The 12,692-nt window shown below is 43.4% G+C and overlaps 1 protein-coding gene across 1 annotated transcript in view; it reads right to left on the reverse strand.

Moving 5' to 3' along the window:
- The window catches only part of LOC126155368 (acyl-coenzyme A thioesterase 9, mitochondrial-like), a 181,928-nt gene extending 169,767 nt beyond the window's left edge, over positions 1-12,161 (reverse strand). The window contains exons 1-2 of the mRNA XM_049916223.1: positions 12,072-12,161; positions 8,155-8,376 (exon numbers count right to left, since the gene is read on the reverse strand). Of these exons, the coding sequence (XP_049772180.1) occupies positions 8,155-8,376; positions 12,072-12,161 (312 nt within the window). The remainder of the gene's footprint in view (positions 1-8,154; positions 8,377-12,071) is intronic.
- Positions 12,162-12,692: the final 531 nt, after the last annotated feature.

Here is a 12,692-nt window from a genome sequence, read left to right on the forward strand (position 1 = left end):
ATTTCCCTTCACAGGAATTGCATATGGAATTTTCTTTTCAACTACTTGGTAATTTTTTTTGGGTGAATAACTTCTTGTGGTGCACCACTTTAATTACATAGACATTAAGATGTGAATATACATTTCCCTTGTCTGCATTGTTGTCTTTAGTGAAATGTTTTTTTCTGCTTGAGCTATGTCAAGTTTAGATATGAGTTATTTAATTTGCTTCTGCTGTTTCCCAGGCATAGTGTTACTGAATTTGACTTTGTGTTACTCTGCTAAGCCAGTTTACTACTGATTTATTTTTCTTGTTTGCTGCTCATTGCCTTATATTAGTTGTAATATTGTTGCTTACTTTGCCAATTTGAATTTTTTTGTCATTTCTGTTCGTGTTAATTGTTTTGTGCTGCTGCATTGCCTCGTCCCTTAGTTTAGCATCTGAGCTCAGTGGATTGAAGTTAGCTTAAGAGGGAGTAGCCTATAAGAGAATGAGTTGCGATGAATTTGAAGAAATGCACTGAGAGGTTATACGAGAAAAATACAGAAAGCATACTTGGATAGGATTTTTTTGGCTGGAGCAAATATCGAAATAAGACGAAAGATCTATGGAATGAAGTTTTGGGTTGGACTGCAGTACAAAATGTTACACTGAAAACGAACCCTGTCCTTTCCTTTTGTGATAACCCACTATGTGTTTGTGTACCCTTGTGTATTTGTTTTCTTCCTGTCTGTGTAGTTTCATAGAATTTTTTCTTCTTCTAATACTAAGCTACATTCACTATGATGAGGAATACTGTTATCCTCAAATATAATTGGCATTAATAATATGTTATTTACCTTGTAAATATGCTTAGACATTATTTATTCTGTTTTGTTTTAATGCTCATGTGTAAAGTTGGTGTTTCAAAAGTTATTCTGATCTTTTATGTATTTACTTATGTCATAATTCCTGTAACACTGATGTATATGTTAGTTTGATTCTTTTGTAAAGCCTGTACCACAAATGTTATCTGTATTGTTATGTTTTTAATGATGTATTTTGTACCTTTGTTATTGTATTCTTATGTTATAAAATTGTAATTGACACCAGTTCATCATATTATTAACTTGTAAGTTCCATTTCACTGCACACGTTTCTGTTGGTCATAGTATATGGACAATATGTGAGAAGTAGGGACTGTTAGTGTTTGCATGTGTGTTAATAATTCAGCAAGGGACTGGATAACAGCATTGCTGGTTCTAAGGACAATTCCAAAAAACTTTGTGAGTGCACAAGTGGTGGTTATGGACTTGCTATATTCTGTGCAAGACTCTTCGATGGTGATTGTGCACCTGCACAGTCGCAACAGATGGCTGCTAGCTATCTCTACAAGGACTGAAGTGGGTCTGCATCTTTGATGGCCCACCAATACCATTATTTCTACAAGGACTGCAGTGGGTCTGCACCTCTGGTGGCCCACCAATACCGTAATCTCTACCAGGACTACAGTGGGTTTGCTCTGTGATGACCTACCTACCAATATTCTTCAAAACGTCGAATGACTCTGCTGTGGGTTTGCTCTGTTGTGGCCCATTACCTGTCAGCATGTCAAGAGTCAGCACTGTCTTTCCGTTAGAAGGACAACACTACTTCTTCAAGACTGATCGAAATCCACTACTTCCGTTGCATTGTCTTTTACTGCTCAGACTTTGAGAAAAGAAACGGCAGTTTCACTGTGATGAATGATCAGGACTGTCTTTATGGACTGTGAGAACATTTTAGCTTTTGACCAACATTGTATCAATAAGTGTGTGCATTTGATATCTTTGTTATTGTAATTATGAAAATTTTTTCAAATCATTATTGGCCACTGCCCAAAACAATTTGTAAAATTTTTTGTGGGGAGCATTGGGGCTATGTAAGTAGGCTGTTTAGGTTCTTATATTGGTAACGCCGCCGCCACGTAGCGCTCTCTGTATGAAAATCACTGGCTGTGCTGTGTGCAGTCTGTGGCTAGGTTGCATTGTTGTCTGCCATTGTAGTGTTGGGCAGCTGGATGTTAAAAGCGCGTAGCGTTGCGCAGTTGGAGGTGAGCCGCCAGCAGTGGTGGATGTGGGGAGAGAGATGGCGGAGTTTTGAAATTTGTAACACTGGATGTTATGAACTACTATATATATTATGACTGTTAAGGTAAACACATTGTTTGTTCTCTATTAACATCTTTCAATTGCTAACTATGCCTATCAGTAGTTAGTGCCTTCTGTAGTTTGAATCTTTTATTTAGCTGCCAGTAGAGGCGCTCACTGTATTGCAGTAGTTTGAGTAACGAAGATTTTTGTGAGGTAAGTGATTTGTGAAAGGTACAGGTTAATGTTAGTCAGGGCCATTCCTTTGTAGGGATTTCTGAAAGTCAGATTGCGTTGCGCTAAAAAATATTGTGTGTCAGTTTAAGGATAGTCCTGTACAATTGTTGAAAGGGGACGTTTCAACAGCTTAAATGTTAAGCATTGACGCATGGCGCAGCGATCGAGTCACGTGCTCAATCACGCGCGCACTGCCTCTACGCGAGCGTTAGGCAGTAGCGATGAGTGAAACATTTGTTTCAAGCGGACATTGTACGTAAAGGTGGGTAAATGTAAGGACGCGGCAAGGTGGCAAAAAGGGACAATCGGTTTTGGCCTTCCTCATGGCCATACGGAGTCTGAAGTTTCTGGATTCATTGGTGTTTCGCAGCAGACTTTTCATCGTGGTCTGCAAGATATGATGTAACACACATGGCCACGAAATATATCTACATCTACATCTACATGGATACTCTGCAAATCACTTTTAAGTGCCTGGCAGACGGTTCATCGAACCACCTTCACAATTCTCTATTATTCCAATCTCTGGCAGCGCGTGGAAAGAATGAACACCTATATCTTTGCGTACGAGCTCTGATTTCCCTTATTTTATCGTAGTATCGTTTCTCCCTATGCAGGTCGGTGTCAAAAAAAAATTTTGGCATTCGGAGGAGAAAGTTGGTGATTGGAATTTCGTGAGAAGATTGCGTCGCAACGAAAAACGCCTTTCTTTTAATGATGTCCAGCCCAAATCCTGTATCATTTCTGTGACACTCTCTCCCATATTTCGCGATAATATAGAACGTGCGGCCTTTCTTTCAACTTTTTCGATGTACTCCGTCAGTCCTCTCTGGTAAGGATCCCACACCGCGCAACAGTATTCTAAAAGAGGACGGACATTCGTAGTGTAGGCAGTCTCCTTAGTAGGTCTGTTACATTTTCTAAGTGTCCTGTCAATAAAACGCAGCCTTTGGTTAGCCCTCCTCACAACATTTTCTATGTGTTCTTTCCAATTTAAGTTGTTCGTAATTGTAATACCTAGGTATTTAGTTGAATTTACGGCTGTTAGATTAGACTGGTTTATCGTGTAACCGAAGTTTAACGAGTTCCTTTTAGTACTCATGTGGATGACCTCATACTTTTCGTTATTTAGGCTCAACTGCCACTTTTCGCACCATACAGATTTTTTCTAAATCGTTTTGCAGTTTGTTTTGATCTTCTGATGACTTATATTAGTCGATAAACGACAGCGTCATCTGCAAACAACCGAAGACGGCTGCTCAGATTGTCTCCCAAATCGTTTATATAGATAAGGAACAGCAAAGGGCCTATAACACTACCTTGGAGAACGCGTGAAATCACTTTTGTTTTACTCGATGACTTTCTGTCAATTACTACGAACTGTGACCTCTCTGACAGGAAATCGCAAATCCAGTCACATAAAATACGTCAGACTTGTGGTTGGAAAAAGAGCCTGCCTGAGAGAGACTAGAGACGCTTGCCACAGCTTGTGAATCGACATCACTTCCTAACCCGACAGGCTGCAGGCAGTGAATGAAGGTCCATGCCAACCTATTATTGAGAGAACATTGCGACTGAAACAGCTTGAAAATAACATTTGGAGTCGGTCACCTCGCAAGACGCCTTTTCTCACGCAAGCACATAAAGGCGACAGCAGCAAGGTTCATTTGACTGGAAGAATATTTAACTTGTTTTCTGAACACTCCCTACCCTATTAGAACTCGGTTGGCCTGCAAAATCACCTGACTTGAACTCCACGAGAAATCTATGGGACATGTTGGAACAGCGGGTAAAACGCCGACATCAGTATCCCAGTCATTTGGTGGAATTGCGTGATCAGATCCTCAGTGAGTGACTGAACCTGGATGCTGCGTACCTGCACATCCTTGTGCACTCACTTCCTAACCGAATTCAGGTGGTTATTATCCCAGGGGCGGATTTTCACGGTATTAAATGACGCTTGTAATGGTTTCTCTAGGGCTTACTAATTTGTTATCCGGTGAGTTTAATTTGTAGTATTTTATCGTACGCTTCCTGATACTTTTCCTCGTTTCTTGTTTTATGATGTTCTAGTTCCACGCAGGAGTAATAATCGTCGAAGTTAGCGTAGCGGTTCTGTATCGTGTAAGTCAATGTGAATCCCATAATATGTTGCAGCATTATTTTTAGCGGGTAGACGTCAGAGCTTCTCGGGATAAATAACTTCGTTCAAGTCAATACGATCTCGATGATCTTCTGCCTGTAACTGCCAGTGTGCGAGGAGGGCACAGACGAATTTTGTTCATTTTCTCGTTTGTTGGAATCTAGATGTTCGCAGTGAGATACGGTTGTGATCTTACGGATGGTGGCAAATTTCGATTGTGCACGTCTCTCCAAAGGATATTCCACTTCAACTACGGTCATTCCTCTTCTACACGATTTCTCTTATTGAAGTCAGTCAAGAATTCGTCTAGTTTGGTGTTGGTTAACGGTTTCAGGGAGTTTCTAACCTCGTACAGGTAGATGTATCCGAAGTATTACAGCCTGATGTGGAGGTAATCTATAGATATCGATGGTGTGGTTACATGGAGCATACACACGGGTGAATTTAGTTATGATTTTGGACAAAATGTATCTACAACTGACATGCTTAATTACACTGTATGTCCAACATCTTCCACAGAGTGTGATATTCCCGCAAGCCATTCCATGTGCCTTGAGTGTTGTGAAGATAACAGCATGTGTCATAGGAGCAGCTAAATTAAATCTAATATGTATTGTTGTCCCCTCTAAATTTACAGTGAAAGATTTTTCATAGCATCCTTAAATTGGTATGTTTCTGATTAGAGCATTAAAATCTATGACAATGAACAGATACCGTTTGGAACTAAATGACGAGGATGTGTACACTTGCTAAATGTTTTAATAATGATAGTACAATCCACTATCCTATAAGTCACGATTTATTTCCGACCCTTGATTGCGAACCTCGGGTGGGGATATTGCAGCAGTTCCTTGTACTGGCGTTTTGTGTTAACTCTCGTTTGCTTTATGACTACCTTTAACTCAGTAATCACGCTTCTTATCCAATACATGTAAATCTTAAAGCTTTGACAAACTGCCTATTGGCTTCTGTCTCGGCTTCTTCGGCCGACGTTCATTTAATGATTTTTCTGACGTTTCGCCAGCACGAGTGGCTGGCATTGTCAAAACTTCACCCTCCATTGCCGGTGGTGAACTGGAGCCGAGCTCGCGGCCGCAGACTATATGTACCTGGCGCGCCAACGTCCGAGGGCTTCTCCGCGGTCATTTCCGGTGCGGTTCTGCTCTTGCTACCTGCGACGGTCGTTCGCTGCAGTACGGGAAGCCAGGATCCGTTTACCTTAAGGCTTTCCTCTTTCTTGTTGAAACTGTTCACGCGTTTTTGTGTTTCTACAGCTTCTCTGAACAAGCGCGTGTGATAGTGCTTCTCTACAGCCAGAACTTCCGTGTCGGCGAATTTTATTACGTGGTCGGTCTCATTCAGTGCGTGCTCTGCCACGGCCGATTTCTCCACCTGCCCCAACCTGCAATGTCGCTTATGCTCTTTGATCCTGGTGTTAATTGATCGTCCAGTCATTCCGACATAAACTTTTCCGCATGTGCATGGTATACGGTATATTCCCGACATTGCAAATGGGTCTCTATTCTCCTTCGCCGATCTAAGACACTCTTTGATCTTCCTTGTCGGTTTGAAAATCGTCTTTACGCCATGTTTGCGCAATATACGGCCGATTCTGTCCGTCACTCTGGGAATGCATGGCAGAAAGGCCGTACCCGACATTTCTTTTTCTGGTTCCTTACTTCGCCGAGTGTTTGGCTCTGTTAAACTTCTAATGTAATTTGTGGAGTACCCATTGCTCCTCAGAACAGTTTCCAGGTGTTGCATTTCTCGTTTGAGGTGTTGCGGCTCACATATTCGTCCTGCTCTCGTTACGAGCGTACTAATCATGCCTCTTTTCTGGCTCGGGTGGTGGTTTAACAGTTTGTGCAGGTATCGGCCCGTGTGTGTCGGTTTTCGATACACGCTGTGTCCCAGGATTTCGCCGTACCTTGTGACTAGCACATCTAGAAATGTCAGTTTCTTGTCCTTTTCTACTTCCATCGTAAATGTTATGTTGGCATGGAGGCTGTTCAAGTGTCTTAGGAAGTCACCGAGCTGTTCTTCACCATGGCTCCACATCACGAAAGTATCATCGACGTACCTGTACCACACCTTAGGTTTGCAAGTCGCCGAGTCCAGTGCCTGTGCACATGCGGAAAAGTTTATGTCGGAATGACTGGACGATCAGTTAACACCAGGATCAAAGAGCATAAGCGACATTACCGGTTGGGGCAGGTGGAGAAATCGGCCGTGGCAGAGCACGCACTGAATGAGGCCGACCACGTAATAAAATTCGCCGACACGGAAGTTCTGGCTGTAGAGAAGCACTATCACACGCGCTTGTTCAGAGAAGCTGTAGAAACACAAAAACGCGCGAACAGTTTCAACAAGAAAGAGGAAAGCCTTAAGGTAAACGGATCCTGGCTTCCCGTACTGCAGCGAACGACCGTCGCAGGTAGCAAGAGGAGAACCGCACGGGAAATGACCGCGGAGAAGCCCTCGGACGTTGGCGCGCCAGGTACATATAGTCTGCGGCCGAGAGCTCGGCTCCAGTTCACCACCGGCAATGGAGGGTGATGCTTTGACAATGCCAGCCACTCGTGCTGGCGAAACGTCAGAATAATGTTAAATGAACGTCGGCCGAAGAACCCGAGACAGAAGTCAATAGGCAGTTTGTCAACATGTGGCCACGAAAGCCTTAACAATTTTGTCTTAAAACTTAGTCGCTCTGTCGATCGTTACTGATGCAATCCTGAAAAACACTACGTTCAAACCGAGCGAGGAGGCGCAGGACTCGCATTCTCGAGGACGACGGTTCAAAACTCGCGTCCGGCCATCCTGATTTCGGTTTTCCGTGATTTCCCCAAATCGCTTCAGGCAAATGTCCTTTTAATGGGCACAGCCGATTTTCTTCCCTATCCTTCCCTCGTCCGATGGGACCGATGACCTCGCTATCTGATCCCTCCCCCGGATCAACCAACCAACCAGTATGTTCAATTTGAATCTTCATGCTCTGTTTCGAAACCCTAAAATTCTACATTAACTATCACTCGGCTGACGAACTGCATTCCGAGCGGGCTAACCTAGAGCCATAATGCTTTTGTCTTAAAATAGTCAGCCTGCAAACCTATGCAGTCACAATGAAGTTATTTTGACTTTGGTATGCAGAACATGGCTTCGATAGTCATCAGTAACAAAGCGACAAGTAAGGAGGGAAGACTACTATGATTTAAGCTCTACTCAACATCTACGAAACTGCTAGGCAGGACTAGTAGAGGAAATCGGCTGAGGTCTTACCGAAGGAACCAACCACGTCTTCCATTCAGGTGCATTAGGAACAATACAAAAAACATAAATCTGGAAGGAGATACGAGAATTCAACTCCATTCCTCCAGTGTCACTGTCCGGACATTACCAAAACTTTATCTCTCGAATGTCGTCAAATCCAGCTTTCCTCGATGATTTCTTGGGACTATAGACGATCGCTTTGTGTTGCATAGGATAGCTGACATCAAACTAGCTTCGACAGTCTTGTAAGGCAATGTGTGTTGTCCAGCCCCATTTTCTGACATCGAAAATGTTTGATACTATAGGAGCACTTAAGCATTAAGAGACTCTACTATTATTTAAATACATAAGCGACAGGATATAAAGAATACTGAATAGGCAGAAAGCTCTTGTTGGCAACCACACTTTGTCGAAATTACCTGTGGCAGAAAGGGCGTTAACTCGAACTCGTCGACATAGGCGGTGACGATAAGGGGAAAATACCCTGGAGGATAGAGAAGAAAGGCACGACAGGTCCACACGGAGAAGAGGTCCATGTCTTCCATGAGGCGGCCGACACGTACCGTGCCCAGGAACGAGCGGTAGAGGTCGCGAATGCCGCCGTCGCTACCCAGAGGGACCGTCGCGGACACGAGGCTGTCCTGAAACACATACGTCGCTCTCCTGAAATATACGTGTGGTTCATCTGAAACAAACGCGTGGCTCTCCTGAAATATACATGCGGCTCTCTTGAAACAAGTGGCTCTCGTGCCGCGTGGAGCGGCCACGCGGTTAGAGGCGTCATGTCACGGATTGCGCGGCCCCTCCCGCCGGAGGTTCGAGTCCTCCCTCGGGCATGGGTGAGTGTGTTATTCTTAGCATAACGTAGTTTAAGTCAGTTTAAGTAGTGTGTAAGTCTAGTGAAGGATGACCTCAGCAGTTTGGTCCCTTACGAATTCACACACACACACACACACACACACACACACACATGGCTCTCCTGAAAACGGCGCATGGCTCTCTTACCACACACACACACACACACACACATGGCGCTCTAAATACACACACACATGCCTCTCTAAATACACACACACACACACACACACACACACACACACGGCTCCCCTGTCACACACATGTATCTCTCCTGATACTTACATACAGCTCTCTCATCTCACCACTGTGGCTTTCCCATCGCGCACACTTGACTTTCCAATCACGTACACATGTCTCTCCTATGACTCAAGCTAGGCACTGCTGTCAAACGCGATTGGACTTCCACTCAAACACTTATGGTTCTCCTATCAGGTGCATGAGTCTCTCCTGCCAGACACATATGACTCTCCTGTCAGACACAAGTTGCTCTCCTGTCACACTATTTGGTTCTTCTGTCAAACACTATTGTCTTCGTACAAAAATAAGTAGCTCTCATTTTACACACACGTAAAAGTACACAAGGCTCTCTTGTCGTACACGTCGTAAGTGGATCTCTTGTAACAAATACGAGGTGTGATCAAAAAATTACGGTGAATGAACTTTTTTTTTTTAAGCAGCTGCTGACGTTATAACCAACGGATTCAACTTGTCCATTGAGACAGTCAGCGTAAAGATGGAACATGTTCTGACTTGTCTGTCAGCGTCCAGAGACACTAGAGTGAGATTGTGTTTACCGTGTCAGTCGCGCATCATGGATTTCGAACAACGCGTGAACATTAAATTCTATTCCAAAATGCAAAAAAAAAAAAAATGCCGTAGAAAGTAATGAAGTGTTGAAACTGGCGTATAGTGATAATGCTGTAACTCTGAAGATTGTTTACAAGTGGTATGAGCGATTTAAAAGCGGTTGAGTTGGTTGAAGATGAGCAACGTTCAGGACGTCCATTAACCTCACAAAGAGAAGACAACGTGCAATAGGTGGCAAAAATTGTTCGTTCAAACAGGCAAATAACTATTCGAGATCTTAGAGAAGAATAATTTGGAAACGAGATGAGTGAGTGCAAGATTTGTTCCCAGATTTTTCACTAATGAACAAAAGGAAAATCGTGATCAGTTTGCACGGAGTTAAAGGTTCGTGTTCATTCATACCCGACCTTCATGTCCAAAATTGTGACTGAAGATGAATCTTGGGCCTCTGAGAATGACTCTGAAACAAAACTTCAGAGTTCCAAATAGAAAAGCAGAGAATCTCATGTCCCTAAAAGGTCACGTCAGTCAAAATCGAATATCAAAGTCATGCTCATTGTTTCTTTCGAAACGGAGGGCATAATATGATCAGAGTTCGTTCGAATGGGAACAACTGTTAACGTCGGATTTTAAAATGGCCCGATGCAACGCTTTCGAAACGATGTACGAAGAGAGAGAACAGAAAAACGGGCCAATGACTTCGTTGTTCATCACGGCAACGCGAGGTGCAACACCTCGCTTTTGATTCGCAGGTGTTTGGCCGGAAAGACTGTCCCTGTCTTATAGCTCTTGCCAAAAATTAAAACTATGCTTGAAGGAAAACGTTTTGACAGCATTCCTGACATTAGGGACGGGGGGGAGGGGGGGGGGGGGCACCGCAGAGCAACTGAACAGCCTTCCAAAAGAAGCCTTAGAGAAATGAATGCTCCCAGTCTTGGATTCAATGTTCATATAGTGCGTTGCTATCCAAGGACAATACTTTGAAGGAGACTAAATCAAGTTTCATGCAAGCTTATTACTTTGTTTCTAATAAAATTATGCGCCGCACTTTGCATCACATCTTGTACATGAGACTCTGTTCTCTCTCTCTCTCTCTTTCTCTCTCTCTCTCTCGCTCTCTCTCTCTCTCACACACACACACACACACACACACACACACACACACACACGGCTCTCCTGTCACGCAAAGGTGGCTCCCGTGTCATAAACACACAGACATGGCTCTCTTGTCACATGTGCATATGCCTCTCACGTCACATATACACACATGTGGCATATGAAGGGCGTTATCAGTACACTGACATCCTTCCACCTACCTAGGGTTTTCAAGAATGTGAATTAAAGTTTGAAATGAATAGTACAACAGTGAGAAAATACTTAAACCAGACATAACACTGTCTGTTGAAAGATTTATTTTTCTCTACCAAATTTTGTGTATCTTCAGACGCCGGCACACATTTACTACGAAGCTTCACATGTTTCTCGTAGGTGAGTGGTTAGCTTAGATGGCTGTCATACGGCGGGCCCAGGTTCGCTTCCCGGTATTGTTAAGAATTCTTCCTTGGTGGGAGAACTGGTGTGGAGTGCATTCTGCCTCGAAATGCCAATTGAGGTGCTACTTGAATGAAAAGTAGCGGTACCGTGGTCTGGATAGTTGGCAAAACGGCAGGAAGAGCTGAGTGCTGACCCCATGCCCCTCCATACCGGACCACGTAATGCCGCAAGGCAAAGGATGACACGGCGGCCGGTCAACATCCCTTGGTCCTTCAAGACCTGGACGAGGAGCTCGCTTTTTTACATGTTCCTCATGTTGAGAAGGACCAAATAAGACACACAAAAAGAACATGAGCAGTTAGATCTCAAAGAAGATGAGTAAAAGTGAAAATAGTTTTGTAGGAGGACTTACTAAGTAAGAGTTCTCACTCACGGTGACATCGAGCTCATTGGAGACGGAGCACAAGCTCAGACTGGACAAGCATAGAGCGGGAAATCGGCCACGAGCTGGTCGAAGGAACCGTACCATCATTCACCTCTTTTGATTCAGAAATACCATGGAGAATTTAAATCCAGGTATTTGGAAGTGGATAACAAGTGTGCTTCTACCGAAAAAGAATCTGCTGTGTTATTCCCCTCACGACTTCGTTCGATCACTGTTTCCGATTAATCATACGCGAATAGCCAATTAAGATTTTGTATTCGCCGCTCGTATGATACCTACCTGCATCAACAAATGTTAACAGCAAAACATTTTTCCATCTCGTATTTGTGGATGAACTAGAAATCATATATTCATGCTCCACACAGTATCTCAAGTTACCTATTTACTTGACTTCCGCATAGTGGAACGGTACTGTTGTTAACGTCTGGCTGATCTGCTTGAATGAGAAATAATAATGAAGAAGTTACTGGAGAATGAGCAGGGCAATTATGCAACTTAATTTAGAAAGTTTATCAGTAATCTTTATCTTTAATTCAGGCCACACGTAAGAAATGGGTCTTTTAAGTAAAAGTGGAGACTTCTGAAGCTGACTGTGGGCTCCCCAAGTGAGCAGATTCAGACATGATGAACCGCAGTACATACGAGTTCTCTTCTTTCTCCACCTGTCCCAGAACAATGAATTGCAGGTTACGGAAGCATAGTGAAGTTATCGTTAGCTACCGCTAGGCGTACCTGCACCGTCCTCTCCGGCAGCTGTGTCTGACTCACGGGAGGCGCCCCTGATGGTCTTTCTCTCTCCCTGACGATAAGCGGACTGGACATCTGCTCGAACAGCCGCTTACGCACTGTATAGGAAGAAATACAGAACAGACTAGTTTTCAAAATTACTGCCATTGTATGTACACTGCCATAAACCGCAATCATAAATATGAAGCGTGATTCATTATCGTATTCTCGTATAATATGCACTTTTTTATACTCAGGGAAACGTAAAGTATACCAGTCAATGAAAAAAAAAACTGGACTAAACTGAAACAAAGTGCGCTTAGAGATTTTTTGACTTTAATGCTTCATTACAATATACCATCAACCAGTGAATGGGGCACAGCGCGAACACCCTACGTATCTCACATCAGAGGGATAAGACATTCCCCGAGTTGGACTGCATGGACTAATGCGATAGGGAAAGAAGACATATTACACATTAACTGACTCCTGAAATAAGCTGGCTAGTTCACAAGATATGATATCCCGGAAACAGACAGAGGTTGAAGTTTACCGAAATGATCCCACACGATTTATGTAGGAAGAATGTGATGTAGTATCGGCGCCTAAGCATCCCACCGTGGTCCA

The sequence above is a fragment of the Schistocerca cancellata genome, chromosome 2 (genome assembly GCF_023864275.1).
Source record: "Schistocerca cancellata isolate TAMUIC-IGC-003103 chromosome 2, iqSchCanc2.1, whole genome shotgun sequence".
Lineage (NCBI taxonomy): Eukaryota > Metazoa > Arthropoda > Insecta > Orthoptera > Acrididae > Schistocerca > Schistocerca cancellata.